At 36.0% G+C, this 24,441-nt stretch overlaps 1 protein-coding gene across 14 annotated transcripts in view; it reads left to right on the top strand.

Annotated features, from left to right (window-relative positions):
* Positions 1-24,441, top strand: part of ERC2 (ELKS/RAB6-interacting/CAST family member 2) — a 413,681-nt gene that overhangs the window by 34,677 nt on the left and 354,563 nt on the right. For 10 of the 14 annotated variants that reach the window (XR_002465649.3, XR_002465648.3, XR_002465646.3 and 7 more), the window contains exons 3-4: positions 17,450-17,473; positions 18,072-18,488. Coding sequence is in view for 1 of the 14 variants with exons in the window: in XM_021532844.3 (XP_021388519.1) it covers positions 17,450-17,473; positions 18,072-18,488 (441 nt within the window). In the remaining 13 variants the exon portion in view is untranslated. The remainder of the gene's footprint in view (positions 1-17,449; positions 17,474-18,071; positions 18,489-24,441) is intronic. The other 4 variants (XR_002465658.3, XR_002465657.3, XR_002465653.3 and 1 more) reach the window with 1 other exon arrangement.

Raw genomic sequence — 24,441 nt, 5'->3', positions numbered from 1 at the left:
CAAAGGGTAGAAAATGGGTGTGAATGTTACTTTTAAGATTTATGTGTAGGAATTACTTGAATTACAGAGCATATTTATTGGTCAAGTATTTTGTCACCTCCTACCTGGAATTTAAAAAAAAAAATAGAAAAAAATAGTGGTTTAGTATTTATTGCAAACTGATCTACTGGTGAGAAATGAAGATACTATGGATTTCTGTGGAGATTTCTGAGGTTTCTGAGTTTGTATGAAAATAAGAATCTTTTGTGAAGTCTTCAGGATATTTTCCACCTGTAAAAGCAAGGAGATGTCCACAGCTTTCCCTCTACACCAAAGATCCTAGAAAGCTCCACAGAAAAGAGAATTTAGTCTTGAGTTATTATATAGAGTTTAGCCTTTGTGTATTAAAAATTGCAAATATATTGAATTAGCAGGTTAGAGACATGTTAAATAATATCATCAGCATAATGATTTTTCTTGTTCTGTCTTAATTTTATGGTCGGTGTCACAGTAATTTGTGAAACACCCTATTACTTTTACGCATGAGTAAAATAACTTGTTCAGTACATGCCTCCCAGTTTCATATATGAAAGATACTGTACTTCTGTAATTTTTACTGAAATAATATTAAGAGCTTCATTTATAGTTCATATTGTAGCTGCAGGTGAATGTGCAGAGTGATCATGAAAGTCCTTCAGTGTTTAACTTGATGAAGAGAATTTAATGAAACGGAAATAATCTGAAACGTGCAGAGTACCTGTTAATAAGGGCTAGGAGGATTGGTACCACTAAAACTCTAGGAATTTCCTGTATAACTAAGTTAAATTGTGTGAAATCCTGTGTTTGAATAAAGGCTCCAAACCTTATTCAGATGGGCAAAACTTTATACCAGTCAATAATCTGTCTGCATTCTTTGTGATTTTTTCAATACAGTTTTTCTGTATAAGTTGATTCTATGCTAAAAGCAATGATTCAACTTTAGATTTTTGAACATGAAGTTTGCATTATAATATTATTGTAGGTGTTCTGTAGTACCTTTAGGTCAGAGATAATTTTATGGAAAGCAAGTAAAAGGGAGCTCATCAGTTTTGTTAAGAGCATTTACCAAAAAGTGGAGTTAAAGGCTCTGCATTGAATAGACTAAAATGCCATTTTGTGATATGTAGTTTTAATGGGTAAAAATGAGGCCATTATAGAAAACCCCTCAGGAGTTATCCCCTTAGGAGTACCAAGAGGTCCTTCATTTATTATCTAAAGAGGTCTGAATTTTGATGTGCTTAAAAGATTTCCATTATATGTGCTTTTTTTTTATACATGGAGAGATTCCTCTGTGTAGCTGCTGTGCTGATTGACACAATAAAATTGAAAATACAAAACCCCAAGCTTTATAATAATGATTTAATTTCTTATATTGTATCTGGAGCAGTTTTTGAGAACAGCTGAGAATTCTGATTTGATCCTTGATTTATTTTTTGGGTTCTTGTGCTTTTTGATCTTTATTGGGAGGCTAAATACTTTTGCAGCTAGGGATAAAACTTTGTGATGGCTTCTCTTGTGTGCTAGTTCCTATTATCATCTAACAAAGAGTTGGGCCTATGCTTTCTCAGTTCATCTAAGGTTCCTGGTATTTCAGTTGTTCCAGTTATTTACTTGCTAGGTTAGCAACTGAGACCCATCATCTAGGAAAGTTTTGGGGTTTTTTTTCCTATTTTTCCCCTTTTTTTTGATTTGTAAGACATCCAGTAAATCATACAATTACAGTCTTTTCTGTAAAATACAGCACTCAGCTTGTGTTTGAACTGCATTTATACTCTACCTCTGCCTGGAAGCTTAAAAGAGGAATTACCTGTGTAGACCTGCTTTGTATTCCATACCCCTCCCTAAAGAACAACAGTGATCACATCATAAATAACATCATCAATGACCAGTGACATCATCCAAGCAAACACATCAGTCTGTGCTCCAGACATTCTTCCATCCTGGTTCTCTCAACCAGGGAATCTGTCTCAAATCAGGGGGAGAAGTGCCAGAAGGACACCTCCATCTGGCAGCATGCCCACAGTGAACCTGAATTAATTGTTGGCAAACCTAGAGCAGCCACTCCTGTTCACAGGCAGGTTGTGGTAACTCACTTCTCTCACTTCAAGCACTGAAGAATGTTGGTGTCTCAACAGGAGCTGCTACTATCACATACAGGCATAATATCAAAACTGCCACATAGACTCATTACAGGATATTTTAGGAGACAATGCATTTGTGTTTAGTAAAGGCAACATTTTATTAGGGACAACAGAAGTGTTGAGGTTTACCTTCTGATCAGGACTAATCTGACCTTTATAGACAAAGCTTCCTTTAAGTGGGTGCCATTTACTTTGGAAAGCACCCAAAATCCAGGGCACCAGATATAAAGTATTAGAAATGGTTCCATTTTACCATGTAAGTTTGAATTAAGAAAATAAAATCAAGTTCAGAGGGATGACCACTGTCAAAAAAGTAAAGTTTAAAATCAAAATTCTAGAAGTGCTTCCTTTTCCTGTAACTTTTGAGCACATTTTGATGTTTCTTTTGTATATAATGAAAATTCTGATTTTACTGCTTCCCAGAGTAAGAGCCAGAAAAACCATCAATGTGCTGAGAAGTCTAATTAGCTGAAGCTATTGCGAATATTTGCATTATTTCTGCTGAAATGAAATTTGAATTCTGGCTGGTAGAAGTATGCTACATTTGGGTATTATTTATATCTGTCTACAGTGCATAGATTTATTTGTGGAATGGTTTTATCAGATGCTTGCATTGAATCAGGCTTCAGGAGAGAAAAATGTATCTGTACATCAGTAATAACAGCCTTATGGTGTTTTGTCTCATACAATTGAATTTAATACAATAAAAACTGTGAGCATGCTTTCTTTTGGAGGTAGATAGGTAGTTATCAATCTTTTGCTGTTGGGATAAATTCCAGTGCAGTTTAATTTTGAAGAAACTTTGAAAAGACGATTTAGTATAGAAGAATATACAAATGAAGTTGCACAATAAGTCTGAGTAGGCTTGCTTGATTATTAGGATTTATTCTGAAATTCTTGGTTAGACTTAGCACATTAAGCTAAAGAGAGGTCTTACACCAGGTCCCTGGGGTCTTGTCAGGTTACCCAAGTAAGAAATGATTGAACTCTTTGCTCTATACTTACAAAGAATCTAGCATTTCCATTCTAGGTATTATTAGGGAAAAAGGTGATAAAAGATTCTATGGAACAAAATAATAATGTAAGTCTATTTGATTACAAACGCAATTAAATTTTTAATTTCTTTTGTTTTCTGAAGTGCCTGGAGCCATTTTCTATTTAGTGATAGTTAAAAATAAATGATCCAGCTGGCTGAAAGCTTTTCACTTGGCAGGTAAACAGTATTACTCTCCAAGGAGGTCAGGATATTTTGCATTTCATCATTCCTGGAATTTGTTTTTTATGGTCCAGCTTGATTAAGCCTCCTGTGGCACTGGAATAAAAGGAAGCACACCTTTTAAAGCAAGAAAATTGCTACTGACTAATTGAAGTTTAGGACAGTACAAATTTGATTTATATTTGTTCCCTTTCTAATACTATTTTTACTAAATACAAAACAGACTAATCATGGAACAGTTACTTAGAAATATACATTTAGTATTTTATTATTTAATTGGCAATTATCTTGCTTGTGGTTTAAGCCCAGCTGGCACCTGAGCCCCACACACCCACTCCCCTGAGAGAGCATTGGAAGGGTGAAAGTGAGATACAAATAAAGAAGAAATAAAGAGGAGAAATAGCTAAAGAAGTGAAGCAGTTTAAACTCATAGATAGCAAAGCATTGCAAGTTAGATGGGCCCCTCCAAACACTTTTCCTTGAGGGTTATTTTTCCTTCTCTTTGAAACTGAAGAGAATCCCCAGATCCCTACAGTGATTACAGCATCTCCTGTTACCCTTTCCAGGGGAATTTTTTGACCAGTGGATTATGTGGGTTTCTCCCTCCATTTTTGTCTGAGAAATACTTGAGGAACAGCAGGTCCTCCCTATGCAAGCACAAGGAATCAACACAGATTATTCTATAACATGTTGGCAGCTTCTGTGATCTGGTGAACTGAGAGATGAAAAGGAATAGGGCTAATCCCAATACATATTTACATTTTACTGCAACTAACAAGCTTTTATACATAAATGTGCATACAAGTAAAAAATGTGGGGTTTGGAATGGACTGCCTTTATCTTTTAAAGTAATCAATAATAAAAAAAGTGCTTGAGATATTTTAGATTTTGGTTTGTCGATAAATATTTATGATGAACAGAGGAAAATGGAATGGTTATTCACATTATCATATCCAGGTACTTGATTCTTATTGAGTATGGATAACACTCAGGACTTCTACAGACTCTGTGTATCAAAGGAAAAAAATCCTCTAATCCTCTCTAAAAAGTATAATATGTTTTAAGGTTTTTGGCAGTAGAAATGGCAGAGTGCTATTTTAAGACACACTTTTCTATAAAAGCTTTTTTGCTTCAAGTTTCAGAGTACAAGTGGCCTAGACTTCTTTCTCTTAATATATAAAATTCAATATCTAGGACTGAACTTGTTTCAAATACAACTGAGAATATTAAAGAGAGGGTCAAAGTAACAGATGAATCATGGAGCTGATCAAGGTTATTTCAGTACAAGACATTTGGGAGAGGTAAAAAACCCCAGTGAGTACTTTTGACATGGCTTGAATAGAGTGAATGTGCTGCGTTTTTTGTTAGAAGTGGTAGCAAGCGGTTCATTATTCAACTGAATTTTGAATTAGGAGTAAAGTTATATTAAATAAAAGGTATTAAATAGGCTTTTGAGCTAAGGCTGTCTGATTCACTGTTGCAAACATCAGTGAGGTCAGTATGTCCTGTTTGTGAGTACAATTGCAGTTTTAATGCTGTAGTCTTTCTTTTCATCTTGTGGTTTTTTTTTAAATAGAATAAGGTAAGTGATAATACAGAGAATTTGAAGCAGGAAGAGAAGGGAAAAAGTTGTAGAATTCATATCCTGTGTTGTCTGAGATAATGGTTTAAGACTTGACAAAAGGTGAGTGTTCCATTGACCACCTGTTTGCTTCTCTCATCATGTAACATCTTTGTATGAAATACAAAAAATGATCATAGGAAAAAAATCCTGTAATGGAGTTTTTACTGCCACCATTCTGGCAAGTGTTCTTGTTAGGGATAAAAGGTAGTGTAATGCCTTTGAAGTTCCATTTTATTCTCATTTCTAGGATTTTAATTCTCTTTTGTGAACTCCATGATCACACTTCTTGATGTCTAGTCCTCTTCTCCTCCGTGTCTTTGAACACAGTCTGGCTGTTACATATTTTGTACCTCTGTCTCATTGGTGATAGCTCCATACCACTGAGTGTGGCATCATTCCTTGGAGAAAGACCTTAATTATTTTTCTTCTTATGTAGAAATACTTTTTAATAAACATGCCTGGGATGACTTCCTGTTGTTGTTAGCAACTTTATCTCCCCCTGTAGAGTAAATTTGAAGTAAGTAAATTATCCTGTGATCATCAATCCACTTATTTCACCAGCAAATTGATCTACAGTCTGCAAGTAAGATGTCTGCTCTGGAGAACTAAAGAGCGTTGTGTTTAATGCTAATTTCTCTGTGCATCTCTAATAAAATGTCTCTTGGTTGGAGTGATGCTAATGTTTAATTAACAGACTCTTCTGTTTGACATATTTTGAACAAAGGGTTATACACAAGCTTGGCTTCTTGGGCTAATAGATTTGACTGTAAAGATGATAACAGATAATACTTACAGAATAAAATCTGATTTCCCCCCCCCTTCCAGTTGAAAAAACAAATGTGTTTTTCTTCATAAGTATAATTGCATTTAAAAGCTGAAGATGTAGGCTTCTTAATTAATTTATAATAGCTAAGTTCTCACTTAGGGTGGGTTGTGTCCTTTATAAGAACTTCCTTTGTACGGGGCTTTCTCATTTGCTGAGTATCATACAGGTTTGATGTAGAGAATTCTGGGACAGATTTTACACCTGAAGGGGCATCTTGCATTACTGTTTACCTCAGAGGTGATGTAAGTGCATTTGCTTCTTTATAATTTAGTGAGAAGGCGAACTGGAAATTATGGGAGCTGTAGCATATGAAATAGTAGAGACCAATTCCCCTGCGACTAATCCTTTGCTGCTACAAATGATCTCATCTGTACAGCATTAGAGTATTTCAGAGTAGGATCTCTTCCTGTTCTTAGTGTTTAGATGGCCCTGAATTAGAGTACAATAATTCAATATTTTATTACCTCTGGAAGCAGTGGAGTTGTTTTAAATATCATCAATATTAATTTTTATGTGCAATTAGTGTGTAAAAAAACTGTTCAAAAAAGTGGAATGTTCTGTTTCTGTTACTAGGAATGTGGTGTGAAAAAAACATCTTTAGAGTGATGATTCTCTTTTTGTTAGAGGAAGAATCTCAGATGGAGGGGTTGGAATCTGCTCTTCTGGATTTGATGCAAGAATACTAAGGACTGGTGGCAGCAATAGCTGGGCTGAGAGAAGCTGTTATGAAGAGTAGTTTGAAATGTGGGAAAACAAAGTAACAATTACAAAGATCATATTGCTTGTCACTCTCATCCTTCAGTGGTAGTGCTCTCATTGCCATACAGGCTCTCATGTTTGGAGGGGGGAGCACTGGTATTTTCCAACATCTTTGCTCTTAAGGCTCAACAAATAATGGCCACAGCAGGAATGCAATGATGGTTTGTTTCCCTTAGTATATACAAATATTCATCCCATAACCTTTACACACTGAAGTTCATTTACCTTTGATTATCTAATTTTTAAATATTGTCTTCAGTTTGCCATATTATTACTTAAGTAACTTATGCTGTAAAAAAGTGTGCTTTTTGCTAGAACTCTCCTAAAATTCTAGGATGGAATCTGAATGATGTCCACCAATATAATTATTTATCTTACAATAATTAGTTGAGATAAGAACATGAATGAAGTGCAGTGTACTGCACCTAGGTAGTCTGCCTTCTGAGAGATTAAGTGCAGCAATGTGTGATTATGAGCTTGCTAGTTAATCTTAAATCTTTCATGAAAGTCAGGATACAAATTATAATCAGTGGGGTGAAACAGAACTAGAAAACACTGCAGTGTTTTCCTTGAGAAACATCTCTAGGAACAGCTAGATTGTCAGTGCTGTGTTTGAGCACCTGTACTGCAGAAACAGCAAAACTTGTGAATCTTTGCAACTTCACACAGTAAACATAATAAAGGTTCATGGAGTTTTCTAAGTCAAATATAAGATGGATCTGAGCATGAATTGAAAAGTAGAAAGATATAACATTATATAACTTTTTACTAAGAAAAGAGCCCATATGTTTTATTCAATTATTGACAGAAACTGACATTAGCTGAGCAGGATGCATGGAGTGTTTTGGATGACAGCAGGAGTATTGATTCTATACTCTCACTTCCTTTATACAGAATAGAACAAATCCTCTCTGGTCATACAGTGCAAAACCTGGGGATTAAGGCAGGATATGGTGAAAGGGATATTCATTCTGATCACAAATCTGTACTTAAATTGAAATGAGTTCACATTATATAGCCAGCAGATGTGTAAGCATGTGATGTGCAGCAAAAAAAACTCTGGCAGCTACAACTAAATAAACGTTTTGTACTTCAAGGTGGCTCTAAAATACTATACCCACCCCCAGATCTTGTGGTGTCTTATCACAAATGTGGGGTGATGGAGAGAAAATCTATAGTAGTGGTGTGCTTGTGGAACTTAGCATTATTTTTCTGTGTGAGTGTAATGCTTGGAGCACAGAGCAGATGATCAAATTGCTTTATTTGTTCTTGCCTTAATAATTGCTTTCTTTTGTGTTTGGTTGCAAAGTAGTTGCAGAGATTTAATAACTCCTTTCTTTCTTAATACCTGTGAAAATTGAATATTCTTACAGCATGCTTACCTAAGGCAGTGTGAAAAATGAGGGAAAAAAACCAATAGACTTTTGGAAGAAAAATAGATAGTGCTAACAATTTAAAATTCAGCACTATGGAATGCATTTGGCCCCAGTGAATGAAATTACCCCAGTACCTGATTATTTAATTGAAGCTGGCCACAAAGGGGACCCCTGAAGGCTTCTGGACACTTTAGGAGTTTGAACACCACTAAATATTAGCCCAGCATATGGGTACACTATTATTACTTGGGGGAAAAGACATGCAAGGAAAGGTGAGGGATAAAAAAAAAAAAAAAAAAAAAAAAAATCAGGTAGTTTAAAATGGAATATTTACTGCATATGAGTACAAAGTTGTGTCTGGCTGTTAGCGTGTGCAGTGTCCAGAGGGCTTAGAGTCACCCCTGGGGCATCACCAGGGCTGGGAAATCAGTTCTACATCGGAAATATTGGTTCTGTGTCAGAACTTGGTAGAAAGAGCCAAGAGTAGAACAGAGTGCAGCTTGATCTCTTGTTAAGTGCTGACTGTAAGTCAGTGTGTGTATATGTATATATGTATGTATGTACACACACACACGTGCTGTATGTGTCTGTGTGCATCCCCACTACAGCTGTTGAATTAGGAGGGGGAAATTATGATCTCTTTTAAAAGACCTGATTTAGGCTGTTAATTTTATTATTCTATCCTGCGATTTCCAATCCGTAGATGGTTTTAAGTCTTTATTGATGAGATGTCCGTGGCCGTAGTGTGTTTATTTCTGCTGCAGGCTTTTGCCCTTGCGTGTCTGTGCTCCGTGAGGATTTTCTGGCGGCTGGGGATTTAGTGCCACCTTGTGGGAACACTCCAGAGCCGCGGATTTTTTATGGAGATGTCTGTCCTGGGTTCCTTTAGGTCGCGAAGAGACTCCTACGAAATCTGACAAGAATAAATTCAATTTTAACAAAGTTCACTGTGAAACCAAAGTTCTCCCAGCTTGTGAAAAACGTATATTTGTTAACTTCAGGGATATTTTTGAGCCCGATTTCTTTCCTGCATATCTGCATTTCTTCAGTAAACTAGGATGCAATGTCTCCCCAGATGGTCATCTTGCTTTGTGATGCATCACTTGTCGCTTTGTTGGATCTAGCTGAACTCTGTTTTGAGCGGAGCCACTGAAATCCCTATATTGATTTTTTTTTTCACTTTCCTTTAGCTGTCTCAGAACACATAGTTCTAAGGCTCCTTTTCAAATTGTTTCAATGGGAAATGATTATGTATTGTGGTTAATCAACTTGCAGTACTATTCCTAGTAGTGAAAAAGAATTGAAAGCCGAAGAGTGCTCTTTTATGTATTTTGCTGATTAAAATAGACCAGGGGGAGGTGGAAATTGGAACTTGTATTTCTGGCTTACTAAAAGCTGTGCTTGAAATTGTCATGTGAATAACTTATATTCATATGATTTTTCTAGTGGCTGCATTTAAAAAAAAACATAGTTAGAAAGTTACAAAATGGAAAGGTGGCAAGGGTAAGAAGGTCAGCACAAATATTAAAATGTCTCATTCCCACAGCTTAGTGATACTCTGCATTTATCTCTTCTGTCAAGGGAGACTTCCTGTATAGAAACTTAAAGCCCCCAGTTCACATGTTAATTAAACATCAAGGTTTACAATACAGTGGTGAGGTTTTGTCTGGCCTTCTATTTTTCCTCTTTTGTGTCTTTCAATATAGTGTAAAATACTCACCAAAATCTCCACTGGACAGACTGGCAGACTCTCTGTCTGTTGGAGTTCCCTCTATTGCTTCTTAGACATGATATATAAAATTTTAACTTTTACAGTGTGTCGAGTATTAAAGTCCTCTGAGAAACAAGCACATACTTCATATTATGTGAATACTGGTTTTCATTTTTTAACATCATTCAGTGTTTTGTAGCTTGCTGTTTACTGATAGTAGCAACCATTTCTGTTCTGATCTGTTATGACTGTGTAATCGGAAACACTGTTTGGACACCTCTATAGTTTTTCTTTTATCTTCATTTCTCTTTGATAGCTTCAGCAGAATCTGCACTCGGTGCACAAAAATTTCCTTCCTCAGATTTTATTTTATGTCTTTAATGAAGGAAGTGGGATGTTTCATTAGAGGCAGACTACAAAATAGAAAAATAGAGCCCAGTTCACATTTTTTTTTTTAATCTGGGAAAAGGATTAATTTTAGTTTCCTTTTTTCTCCTTCTCTGCCAGAAGGAGAAACTCTATAGCAAATGTTGAAGCAGATAAAGGGAGGGTAGATCAAATACCACAAGTTTTTTAGTGTTTGAAATGTGACCTTGTTTGCTCTCAATGCTCTCCTTTTGTAAGCAATTTCTTGACTTTCTACCTGAAAAAAATTCCTTTAATGTACACCGACCTCAGTTTTTGAGTAATAAGAAAGTAATAGGTTGTTTAGCATCCAAGATTTTTGCTATGCTGTTATTTTGACTGAATCAGCAGGCTGCACAATACGTTCTACTGTCCAAAAAGAAAGAATCAAGTACTTGCCAAATATTTTTGTTGCTTATCAGTTTTTTTTTAAAGCTGGCAATCAGAAACAACAACATTCAGCTGGCAATCAGAAACAAGTCTGAACTTTCTGTTATTCTTTAGCTGCAATTTGCACCATGGTTCACACTTAACTGGTGTTACAGAACATAATCCCATGGATATGAAAGTAAGAAGGCAAATATTCCCAGGTTTTTGAACAGGTGCATTTCAGTCATACATGACCATGGCAGCAGGAATAGAGCTCAGTTCCCTGTAACTAATGCAGACCTTAATTCACATGCAATCCTGCTTCTAAATGAAATACTCTCATTATGTGTATTTTGTTTTAATTTCTTGGTCCACTCTGATCATCGCTAAACCTAATTTTTTTCCTTGGGCCCCAAACCAGCAGTGAGGAATGCTGATCCTATGGCATTCTACTACTGTTTAAAAACCCCTCAATTATGTAGTCCCTAGAGTTTTCTGAGAGAGAAAACTGCCCTCCAGTACATCAGTAATCTATTCTGGAATCTGACAGGGTAGTGTTCAGTCTGTTGCTGGTCCACTGAGGACATTTGTGAAAACCTCTAAAATATTCCCACAAAACAAAAATATGCTCTTAGCTTCTCCCAACATTTGATTAATCAATTTCCATGTTGATAACAAATATGTAAGCAGTTTTATGGAATGAAAATTAACTAAAAACCTGTAGCTTAGTGAGGCTGAGACAAATAATATTTTATTAGTTTTTCAATTTAGTTACCTGTTTGTGACTTGCTGACCTAATCTGGATATGGTTGCTCCTGTACTGGGCATTGGATACATAATACCCCACTAATTATAACAAAAGAGGAATATAATGCTATTTGATAAAAAGCTTGACATTGAACATCTCTATGCTGGGAAAAAACCTACTTGTGTGTTGAGACTTGAACTTAGAAATCAGGGAGAAATAATTTTTTTTTTTTTTTACTAAGTAAAGCAGACACAAAATTTCAGTCTGTAATAAATACACAGTGCAATGTTTTGTTAGTGAACAACATTTAGTCAGTTTTAAGAATTTATTCCACAATGTTTTGAGAGCTTTGTGTATTGCAGCAAATATCTTGTCTAAATAGAACATATTGAAAACCCTTGATAATGTACTGTTAGCTTCTGAAAGTGTGTGATTATTACTTTAGGGGTATGCTTACTGTGTTAAGTCTTTCTTCATATGAAAGCTTTAATAGCAGAGAAGGCATTCTCAAAAACAAAGGCTGCCAGAAAGTACCAGACAGTGCATCAGCGGAATTGAAATGTTAGCTGTTCCTCTAGATAAAAGGCTGAGGAGATAACTGGAGGTCTGCTTCATGGGAAACAGAGAGCTGGGAATGATGTGCTCTTGTGCTTTTTGTTTTTCTTTTCACCTTGTATCTATTTGTTACCAGTGGGGCTTGTGGGTGAGATCGATGGGGGAGTGGAATTTTTGTAGTTTGGACAAGGCCTTGAGTGTTTTCTCACTTTCCTCGACTTGTGCTGTGGTGATGGGAAATTCAGAGCATGTTTCTGTTCAGGGATTGCCGTTACTCCTGGGATTAGCTGCAGAACAGGGATTCTGCTCATCTTTGGTAAACAATGGGCAGTCAGAATACAAATCACAAATATTGATTATGTAGAGCCAAGGCCATGAGGGACATTTTGTGTAGGGAGGGTAAAGGTTTGTCATCCCAAATAGTTTAAAAGCTTCCTTGGGGAACCTTAAGTGCTTCAATCATGAAAAAAGGAGAAACTTTTCATGGAGGCAATAAAAGAGTTTCAGAGGGGCTGGAGTTCGTGAGAGGATGGAGGATTTCTCACAGTATATAATTTATCTGTTGAGAGTAGTTTTACAACATGAATGCCTAAGATTTATCCTTGAGTATCCAGGCGTTCTTAACAGTGCATTGTTCTTAGCTGGGTAGTTAATGTTGCAGACAGAACTATTGGGAAACAAATAATAATCTGCTTTTCTTAAGCTGACATTGATTTCCAGGCCTCGGTAAAAAGCATTTTATGTTTACTTCCTGTAAGTTCTAAGAAGTAATCTAAAAACAGATTCTTCCACATGTGTTCATATTGGTCAAAATATTTGTTACTGATGATTTTTCCATCAACTAATTTACTATTTAGTGACTGTGGAATTGCTAACAGTATTTCTCCAAAGGGAAGAGGTGAAAAAAAGGAGGCCAGTGTTGTCATAGCAGCATAACTGGGCTGCTTAAAAGTTGCCATGGTAAGGATCACCTAAATACAAACCCCTGCATTTTGCTATGATAGTGGTGACAAAGGTTTTAGTAAACCTCCTTTTTTAATAACTAAAGAAATTTGTGGGTTTTTTTTCCCAACTTGAATCTTTGCAGATTATTCCTCTCAAATCTGTTTGACTTGTTACATTTCTAAAAGTACTTTCCTCTTGACCTTCTGGTTCTTGTGATTGCAGGCTACAAGATTTGGCTCATCAACATCTCTCAGCCCACAGCAAAAAGAGAATTAGGAAATAAATATATTTACAGGTTGTTCCTTAAAAAATAGGTGGAAAACTGCTCTGAATTTGATTTTTAAAGCTTTTAGCCTGTATGGGGATGCATTTTTGTTCAGTGACCTCAAGTCTTTAGGCAATACTTTTTTTTTTGCCAAAATACTTATGTGAGATGACATGGAGAAGCTGACTGAATAGTAGTGAAGTCTGATACTTCAGACTAAATATGTCAGCACTGCCCTATCAGATTCCAGAATAGATTACTGATTTATTGGAGGGCATTTTTTGCTCTCGGAAAACTCTAGGGACTACATAATTATTTGGTTTTTTTTTAAACAGTAGTGGAATGCCATAGGATCAGCATTCCTATGCTGGTTTGGGGCCAGAGGAGAAATTAGATTTACTGATGATCAGAGTGGGCCATGAAATGAAAACAAAATGCACATAATGAGAATATTTAATTTAGAAGCAGGATTGCATGTGCATTAAGATCTGCATTTGTCATAGGGAACTGAGCTCTATTCCATGGGAAAAAAAAAAGTTTTCGATGTATATGATCAGATTCCTTATTTAACTTGCAAAGTCCAGGATTAGGGGCAAGCTTAGGGGAGTGATAGAGCAGTTTGGTGGGCACTTGATTAGTGATGGATGAGGAAAGGTTTGAACAAGAAGCTGATGGAGGGGGTGTTCTTTATTAGTGTTCGTCTCCTGGAGCAACTTTACTGAAGCCCTACTGGCCAGGAAGTGCCTGGGTATGGGCTGCTCATGGGACATCAAGAGTGAATCTTGTGTTTTGCTTTGCTTCTGTGCACAGCCTTTGCTTTTGTTTTATTGAACTGCCTTTACCTTGACCCATGAGGTTCATTTCATCTTATTCCCCTCCCACCCCAGTCCTGCTGAGGAGGGGAGTGGTAGGGTGGCTTGGTGGAGTCCTGGCCTCTAGCCAAGCTCAGCCCACCACATCTGTGTTAAGAAATGTAGATTTAATTAAGTGTACGTGACAAGATTCCTTATTAAACTTGCAAAGCATGGTCGTAAGGGCAAGCTTTATAGAATTTGACAAGACACCAAACTTAAAGGTATAAGGAAAGAAAAAGTAAGGAAAGTCAGACAAGAATTCTCTCTTTTCAAAGACATGGTTATATCAGCAAACAGTGTTATGCAAAAGCTCTCTCACATCTCACGCTCAGAATTTTCAATGCTGAAGATTCATCGTGTGTGGTCAGAATCTCTTGCTATTCCTCCCAAATTAGATCTCACTTCTCCTTCCAACTCTTTCTGTCAGTCCTGTATTACTCAGGCAAAATTCTAGTCAACTGATTTTCAGTGGGGTTTTTTGGATACCAGATTTATGAATTGTAATAGGCAGATGAGGAAATGCATGAGAGAATTAATTTCTTAATTTATGGTAATGAAGAAAATGTCTCCAATTCCCTTTTTTTCTTTAAAGAAGAAAATTAGGATTTGTTTTTCTTTAACAATACTTAGTTACAAATATTTGCAAATGTAATGTTCGTACTTATTTCAGTAGCACAACTAAATTTAACATAAATTGATTTATATGCAGTTCATAAGAAAGCTTTAAGTAGTCTGTTTCTTTTGATGATAGAGCCTCATACTGTGAAGAATTAAAATATAACAGTAATAGATTATGGAATAAATAAAGAAGCTTGATTTTAGAGAATGAGAGTACTGTTGACAGAATAATTTGCTGTTATATTTGTCGAGGTGTATTCTTCAGGGATAGCTGTAGCTTTCTATAGCATACAGTTACACAGGATGATTTTTTTGCACAGTCTTCATTTCATATTTGCCACTGCCAAGAGACTAGAGTATTTCAGCTGATTCAGCCATGCTAATTCTCTTATTTACTGGAGTGGGAAGGAAACAGGAGAATCAGGAGCTAAAATCCAGTGGACTGCGTTCTTGAATGTGTTCTTTGCTTTTGGTGGCAGTGTGATGGTGCAAAGCATGAGGAGATGTGTTCTTCTGTAGGTGGACCAGCAATTTGAAATCGGCAAGTCTCCTTGTTAATTCATTCCCCTCTGCTGTTCACCATTCTGTGGCTTTGGAATGCTCTGGAAGTGTTTATGTGACCCGAAGCACACTGTGGCAGGAGAATTCTCAGCAGACAATTCTTCTGGGTGTAGTTAGTTGGCATAGAGTGGAGAAACTGGTGTAGAACATGAATTGAAGTCTGGGAAGAGCCATTAGTTAATCTTCCTTTTATAGTTTTGTTTCAGTTTGTGGGTCAATTCACAGTTCCGTGGATTGCTTCTTGGAGCTGGGCTGTGGAGAAGAATTGAAAAAGTTCTGAGAGAACTGTTTATATATTGTCAAGAAATTGGTATGGAAATATTTCTGGTTAACTGGTCCAGTTTGAATAGAAGTTATAAAAAATGTGATAGATCTTACATGGGTTTTTAAAAAAATCCTGTAAAGTTCTGTCTCTAATGAAAACCATGTGACAGATATTCACAGCACTCCTACATTCCATCCCCTGCAGTTAATTATACAATTTCTTTCCACCCTCATAACATTTGTTCTTTCCTTAGCAAGCTGCAGATACAAAAATCTGTGCCAGAAGTCTAAATCTGGTCCACCATGTTCTAAGTCTTGAAGGTGTACAAAAATGGATTCTTTTATGTCAAAGTAGCAGTAGTCTGCCACAGTTGAGGCTGTAAGTTTGAAGATAATTACAGAGAAGCAGCCAGAACTACTGTCATGCTTAGAGACAAATGTGGGTTTGGGTGGAGCATGGGCTGCTGGGGGCAGAAAAGGAGCTTGTCTCATTTATCTTAACCAGAATTGTTGTTTGAGTTCTGATTTCTAATTATTTTTGTGTTGATTCAGCAATTTTTGGTTTTTAGAGCTTACATTCAGAAGGTTTGTGTGTTAGCAATATCTATGTCAAGTTTACTTTCATTTGTGGGTTAGAACATGGCATTTTAGAATCAGTTTTCTTTTGCTCAGCTAGATTTTTATAGACATATTGACATTTGATATATAAGGACTAATTGACTTTGGAAAGACATTCACTTGTAAATAGGTTGTAGTGTGAAGTAGTAAATATTGTCTGATTTAACTTTAGGAGGATGTATCTTAAATCATTATTCAGATCGGGAAATAATTTTGATTATTTCTGGTAGTTACTGAATATTGTTGCTTAGTTGTAGCATAGGAGTACAGAGAAGGTTCTTGGTCAGGTGTGAGAAGTAGGACAGTGAAATAATTCTGGAATCCAGAAGATGTAGTCAGTCTTGGGGTCACAAACAGTTGGCACATCAGTAGATTCAAAGTGGGGAAGTTTCTAAATCTAAAGGATTTTAAATTATTGGAGTTTTTAAGCTTATTATAGCTAATTAAAAATATGGTGAGATTAAGAAAAGATAAGAGTTGCCATTAAATAAAATCAGGGCTGTAAAGGAGTGGCCTACATGTGTATACTCTCAGCTGAGTGTGTGCCTAGTAAGATGCTGATACTAAGAGAATTAAGATCTGGACATACATTACAGTAGTGTTTATTTAATAGTAGAACAGATTCAAAGTGTCTTGCTGAATTCTACCACTGGCAATACTTATTTTCCATTTGAAATAACTGATAAAAGACATGATTTCAAAAGGTTGGTTTCTTAAGATTTAGAATTTTTCATTTAGCTTAAATCATTGCTAAAACTCAACAGATTTACGTGTACTTGTGTAAAACATGAAGGTAGTATCAAAAGAAATGAAGTTTTGTTGTTATTTTGGTGTGTCTGTGTTGTTGCTGTTTTGGGTTTTATTTGGTGTGTTTCTGTTGTTTTTAGAATGGGGAGTTGCAGAACATTAATTAAACATAAAAGGTCTGATGACATGCATTAAAGTCCCCTAATTTCTTCAGTTAAACGTCTTTTAGTACAGACTGTGAGCCTGTTCAGGAATTCATATTTCTAAAAGCTCAGTGTGCTGTGTAGGTAATGAGTAGAGGGGAAAAAATAAGAAAAACAAATTATCAGATGAGGATATATTCTGAAATGAACATCATAAGCCATAGCAATTTAGGCTAATTATCTCTACTCCAACCTTAACATGAGTTAAATCCATTTTGGTTTTGATCTGTGTTGAGTAAGGAGTGCAAGGCATACCTCTGGAACAGAGACAGATCCCTGTACTCAGATGTAGTATAAATATTTTAGGACAAGTTACAGTGTTCTGAAAAACCTAAAAGTGTAAAAGAACAGCAATGTCCAATAGGAATGTTGTAATTTATTATGGGACTAATTATTTCAAATATGTTTTTCTTTGTCACCTCTATTGAGTGAAGTCTGTCTATAAGTTTATATATTTGAGTACTGTGAATTTGTTGTTGCCTTTCTGTATAAGTCAATAAAATTATTTTTTTCTGTTGAAGATACATTTTGTTGAATTCAGTTTTTTCTGTTGAATCTCCTTTGCTTGCGTCTGACCTTTATTTATGTTGATTTTGCTTCATTTTTTCATTTACCATGCTGTTCAGTTTTTGGATGCCAGAAGAACAAAGGTTTGTCCACTACTTGCAGTATATTTATTTTTCAAAATTTAGTATTGCTTATTGTGATTTTTTTTGTTTGTTTGCTTTTTAGAGATACAGTAATCCTGTTTACTAAACTTTTCATTGCTTTAGCTTCCAAAATGAAAAAATGAAACCAACCGGCCCAAACTCAGTCCCTCCCTAAAGTCCCTTAAATTGTAGTGAGGGCTTTGATTGACTTTATAAACAGCAGTACTGTTGATCACCATGAAGAGTAGATTTATCTTTATGAGGTAATTTAGAAAACATGGAATACTGAGTCTTTGAGCTTTGTAGGTTCTAATGGATGTGTCACTACCTAGTGTTTGCATTTGTTGCTATTAATTTTATCTGTAGCTGACATTATTTTGTGTCTGTGTATGTTGTCTTCTTTTTTCTTTCTAGAAGCACTTGAAAGTTATCATTAAAAATATTGTCACCTGCATTTGATATTTTATAAGGTCATTTGGTATACTTTCATTACTAATTCTAAAGACGTTTTGTAACAGCATACAACAAAACTAATCAAATACTAATTCTACATTCAGATCCTAAGCTAATTTTTTCTCTTTCATCTTCTTTATTGCAGCATCTGCAAATGACAATCCAGGCACTTCAAGATGAGCTTAGAACCCAGAGAGACCTTAACCATCTTCTCCAGCAGGAAAGTGGGAACCGAGGAGCTGAGCATTTCACCATTGAGCTCACAGAGGAGAATTTTCGAAGACTTCAGGCAGAACATGATAGACAAGCTAAAGAGCTCTTCCTGTTGAGAAAAACTCTAGAAGAAATGGAACTTAGGATTGAAACACAAAAGCAAACACTAAATGCCAGAGATGAATCAATAAAAAAGCTTCTAGAGATGTTGCAAAGTAAAGGTTTGCCTTCTAAGGGAATGGAAGATGACAATGAGAGAACTCGAAGGATGGCAGAGGCTGAATCTCAGGTTAATCATTTAGAAGTGATTTTAGATCAGAAGGAGAAGGAAAACATGCATCTTAGAGAGGTAATGAAAAACTCATTTCTTTGTTTAAAATACAAATTTTTGTTAAAAATAGTCATGGAACTTGTTGGAGTTTTAGAAATTAGAGTATTGAAGTTTTCTTTTTGTGCTCTAATTTTTGGATGGAAAGGATAGCATGCATTTGTTTTACATCTGTATTAAGTACTCAGCAGGACTATATGGTATTTGAGAGCAAGAATAAGATAATGTGAAAGAGAAGTAGGTATATTTGGGCTTATTGTCTCTGTAATGTTGCTTTGCAAAGTTTCTTTATCCTTTGATTTTGGTAAAGTGATACCTGGCAAATGAAGACTAGACCTACCGAAGAGGGAAGTGACACCTGCTGCTGCTCTAACTAAAGTCATGAGTGCATGCTACCTTTGTGTTGGATTTGTATGCCTCTGGTGTTTGAAGAATGTTTTAAAAACATTTTCCTTCCATATACGCAAAGGATTCTGCCTATGTGCATTTCTAATATATTTTCATGTGGGGATACTCCAACTTTTTACATAAATATACCATAATGTCACATTAAAACACTGTGCTGCTGCTTGTGCTCTACTTTGACAAAACCTAAATTTGATTTCAAGTCCACCTGCACTAGGTGCCTACATCACTTGCATATGCATTTTTGGGACTGGATTTGGGATGATTGGATTAGTACAATTGAAAGAAAATCTGGCCTGGTGTCGAGCCCATCTGCCCCTTTAGATCCCAGTAGTGTTCTCATGTGACTCTGTCAGGCAAACAAGGCAGGACTAGAGACCCTGCTAAGGAGGGTGAAAATTTGCAGGGAGGTTGTGGACAACTACACACAGCAAGGGAAGTCAGCAAAAGCACATCTATTCACTTAGAAACTCAGCAGCAGTTGGTCACTAAAAACACCAATTTGCCTGACAGATCAAAGCACAAATGAAATTAGTGCAAGAGCTTAAGAATTAGTGCTCTATATTAAGAACAGCTATTTACATCTAGGGACTGTTGGCAAAATATTTTCTTTGCTATGGACAAATTATTCTATATTTAGCTTATGTTCTTCTCTAACCTAGAATATGCATTGAAGACTCAGTAGTTTCTGCTGCCCATTTGAAGCTTAGAAAGTGGAAAGTTTCATTATACGCTTCAGTAAAGTTTTCTTGTGAAGGTGTGGATCCTGAATCTTTTCACAGGCAGAATTTTAATTAAAACTCATATAATACATTAATGGATTCTGCAAAGAATTGCAAAAGGACCTAATGATACTGAATTTGTGATGAGGACGGGTTGTGGATAAAGTTCTGTAAACTAGCAGACAAGTTTCTGTATTTAAATATTTAGATCTGCATACACTCTGTTTTCAAGGATGGGTGATTGTGTGATTGTATTTCTTCTGTTGTATCAGTGTCAATTAATTTTGTGAACCCTAATTTAGCTTTATATGGCACATGAGGAAATTTGAAGAAAGTTTCTAATGAGAATGGTTATCAAGGACAGTGAGAAATAGAACTAAATTGAGCTCAAAAATAGATAAAGGGTAGGCTTCCAAGTAAAGTCCAATTTGCATCCATTTTACTGGATGATTTATTTCCAAGACGTGCGGATAGGAGAAATTATTGCTACCTATAGACTATGCATGTTTCTCCTGTATTTATACTGAATTATTTTGATATGCCCCCCCAGTTGTTCTCAGGGGCAGGGAAAAAGTTGTTTTCCCCTCAGTTTATATGAGAATATAGAGGTTGAGAATAGAGGTTGTCTTTTGTCTGGAGTGCTGCAAGTGTAGATTGGGATTTACTGCTTATGACATTCTGATATACCATGGTAAGTAGTCAAGGTTTAAAATGTTACTGGATTTGTTGCTTTGAATCTGTCCCAGCCAGATTGGCAGGAACTGTCTAATGTTTTGGACATTTTGGCTCACAATTTCATTGTTTTTATAAGAATTAAAGGCTTTGGGTGCAGTCTCTTTCTCCCGCTCTCTTTCTGTTGCACATAGTATTTATAGGTTTTATTTTTTATTTATTTTTGAGTTTCTGTGTATTTGAAGTTGTAGGGAGCTTGGAAGTATGATGTGTAGGCTGTAGGAACTCTTCAGAAGTAAAATGTTTTAATAGATGCCTGTTTGTTTATCCAGGACTCTGGATTTTATTGTTCTGGTGGACTCAAATGTACTGAGGTTCACTTTTTTTTCTTTTTGCTTTCTTGATATGGAAAGTTGTCTGTGTGCTTTGAAGTACCATCAGACATTATGTATAGTTTGAAAGTATTACGTATTTGTTAAAAGTCCAAATAGATCAACCTTTGATCTTTGTGTAGCTTGGTAAATCCTTGTTCTGCAGTGTGCATTTGAATTTCTGTCTCTGCTTTTAATCTTCATTCTGCACAATACAGGTTCTCAGTATGATAAAACAGAGGTTACTGGGTTGAATCTTCTGCAGCAGCCTGCCCAGTGGATCGATTTTTTTCCCTGTTACTAGTGTTTATAGTTTTTCCTAACTGTGTAAATCACCTGTCAGTTACTGAACATTTTTTTTCCTCCTGAGAATGTTTTAAAAGTAAGCTAGAACTTGGATACATTCTTGTGACTTTCATTCATGATTTATTTAGAATTCACTCAAATTGTGTTAATCTTTCTATACACTTAACAAAATATTTGTCATTTTAGAACATAATCTAAAATACTCTGCTATCTTTATTTTTACAGGTTGGAGTATAGCTCACGTGTTGAGTGTATTTCTGAGAAACTAGTATTGGGTCATGTATAATGTTCTGTTTGATCAAATCCTGAATGGCTGTTTTTTTTTCTTTAATTCAGGGGGTGATTCAGGGGGAATTCCTTTATGGAAAGGGTTGTTAAATGCTGGAATGGACAACTTGGCAAAGTGATGGGGTCGTCATCCCTGAAGGTGTTCAAGAAATGACTGGGTTTGGCACTCAGTGCCATGGTCTGATTGAGAAGGAGGAGCTTTTCAAAATCTTTGGACCTGATGGTCTTGAATGTCTTTTCCAACTTTAATGACTTGGTGATTCTGTGAAACAAGGATGATGAAATTCTGTGTAGCATCATATGAAGTTATTCAACAAAAAGGGTTTGTTTGTGTCCGTTTACCTTTACAATGATAGATTTTGCTGTAGATTCCAGCAGAAAGAGAGCTGTCTGTGGAAAGAAGTTACCATGATGCAAACGAAGTTGAATATGGAAAAAATTAACTGAAGACAACTGATTTTATACAGCCTCAACACTACCTTAAAATGTAATGCAGATATGGACTTTTGTAGAGAGACATAAGCCCTTTGCTGTGGGTATTTAATTTAAAACTACTTTCCATCTAAATTTTTCAGCTAATGAAATTTGTGTCCCAACCTAGCTAGAAGAAGGTCAAGTCTTACTTGTTGAGCTCTTGACCATGTTTTCCCCTAATGCAGCCATAATTTTCTCTCTTATGCTGTTCATTTCTTAGTGCTTTAAGACAGTGGAAAGCTGGATTTTTTTTCTTTTGTTAATTCATTTTGTTCATCTTTTAGATAATTCAACATGATGGTGTAGAAAGTTATTAATAGTCACTGATGGGTGATAGTTTGACCAAACCAGAGAATTAAACTACCGTGTTGTGAGAGAAACCGAAGCAAGTGGTCTTGAAACACTGGGAATTAAGGACAACCTCTTCAACACACCTGTATCTCAAATCAATGTCAGTTCTCTCTCCTTGACCTGCGCCCTCTGAGCACTGATCCTACAAGGAAGTGAACAGTAAGGGAGGTGTTCTTTGTTACTCCACAGCTGCTTTTGTCTAGCTGGTAACTTTTTCACTTAACTAGGTAGAGAGAAATAACTTCTTGTTGTCTGTCAGACTCTACCACCTTGTCAAATACTAATTTTCTGGCAATTTCACACAAGAATGCACATTATCAGAAATAAATATCCTACTGTTCTGATTGGCTGGTTATCCAAGAATCATGCAGAAATTTCTCTTTTTAAGCCATTGATTGCTTCTTGCCCTTCCCCCACCCACCCCCATGAGGAGCCTCGGCAGAATTTGATAATTATAGCTGCTTCAAAGATCTGGAAGTTCTCCAGGCTTTAGGTGATATTTCTTAGAGAAGTACAGGCGAGAGTAATGGAATTGTTGGTGTACTAGAGGCGGAGAAATAACTCCAGAATACAAAACAGGGTTTTTTTCTTCATTTGCTATCATAATATTAGGACATACAGGCAGTGAAGTGTTGACTTGGTGGCCCTCAAAGATTGTACCTTTCTGCAGTGTACAATCCATGCATCTTTAAACTTTGCTTCACAGAAGCAAACTTGTGATGGCAGTTTTGCTCAAGCTTTGCGTTTCAGGGCCTTAGAAGTGGCAAGTGTGAGGCACATTATAGAGCAGGAGAAGGAGAATAAAGCTGAAATTGGAATCCTGCTCTTTTACAGGAATAGCAAAGAATGTCAATGTCAGCAAGGTTCACTAAAATGTTGGGGAAATAAGCTGTGTAAAAAATGGGGTTAGATTTCTTTCCTTTATCAAGGAATTTAAAAACTGGGCAATAAGCTTTCACAGGGATAGCAGAATTCCCAACTTGGAGAGAGTTATAGCAAAGATTTCCTTAGTTCCTGATTCACAAAGCAGGAGAGAACAAATGTGGCTCTGAGTAACAGTGTGAGCATGTGTTTCTGCTTCAGTTTGGGAGATGGAGCCTCTTGAGAGAGTGTTGAGCTCTGTTTCGTGCTTTCTGAGCATTTCTGCCCAGATTGCACTTGGTTTTCTGTCACTGTTAGACTGAATCCTATGCCTTCAACTAATTAAATTCACTCAAGTATTTTTGTTAGTGTTTTTCAAAGGTAGATGAAATTTATTGTTGTTTTCTGAAAAAAATTAATGGCTTTTGCTTTGATAAGAAAATTAATGTATCTTGTGAGGAGCAAAGTGGTCTTTGCACGTAGACTTGAGAAAAAGGACATTCTTGGTCTGTTAGTGGTTGAAAATGTCTTGAAGCCATAACATCATTCTATGGCTTTCTTCATGTTTAGAATTAAATATAATAAAGATCACTAAATGCACATTCTTGTCAGAAAACACAAGGTGCCTGCCTTAAAGTTCTTAAATTGGTTATCACATGTCTCTTCTAGAATTTTAAATAAACATTTGTTTCTCTATAACTTTGTGAGAACTGTAGGTAATATGGGGATTTTATCATGTGGAAATCTAGCACAGATGTTTGGTATTACTTTTTTTTAAACATAGTGGCCACACATTATTTACCCTAAGTACCATTAAGTATTTTTTTATTATTGCTATTAAAAACTTGCCTAAGGCAAAGTCCCACTAAGTCTCTAGTGAAGTCAAATGTTAAAATTCCACAAAGTATTTTATTATATATACATACACGTATATTACACATGCCCTCTCTGTACAACATACAATTTCACTAAAACAAATTCTGAGATCATATACGATTTTATATACACATTTTAACTCTTATCTTGCATGTATTCTTAAAATAATGTTGTTGCTCATGGTTTAAAATTAGAGCTTTTTTGTATTTAGTAGAAAGAAGAACAACACATCTTTATAATAATTTAAAGTGTACTTCTAAACTTTCAAGGGGCTTTTTAAAACTTTGCTCTATCTTTGAACTCAGCTTGGTCAAATAACGAAGGCTTCTGATAGGATTTGAACTGCCATCATGAATTAGTTATTGCATGTTTTTAAAGTTATTAATGGAGCAAAGTTCCTCTTCCACTGTGAATAGAACAGATGCCTTGCAGACTTTTGGTGTTTACTGTAAATGTCTTACACTGGAGCCAGTAGTAATTTACTAAGGAAATACTTTATCGACACCGAACATTTCTTCCCCAAAGTTGGTTACCCAGATTAACAACCATTCTACACTGAGCTTTTTTATTAGGTTCATTACTATTCCTCTTTCCTTTTATTTCTCCTGCCTCAACTCAAAATATTAATCTTATCATTTGCTCTAAAGA

The sequence above is a fragment of the Lonchura striata genome, chromosome 12 (genome assembly GCF_046129695.1).
Source record: "Lonchura striata isolate bLonStr1 chromosome 12, bLonStr1.mat, whole genome shotgun sequence".
Classification (NCBI taxonomy): domain Eukaryota; kingdom Metazoa; phylum Chordata; class Aves; order Passeriformes; family Estrildidae; genus Lonchura; species Lonchura striata.
This window is presented reverse-complemented; position numbering and strand designations above follow the sequence as displayed.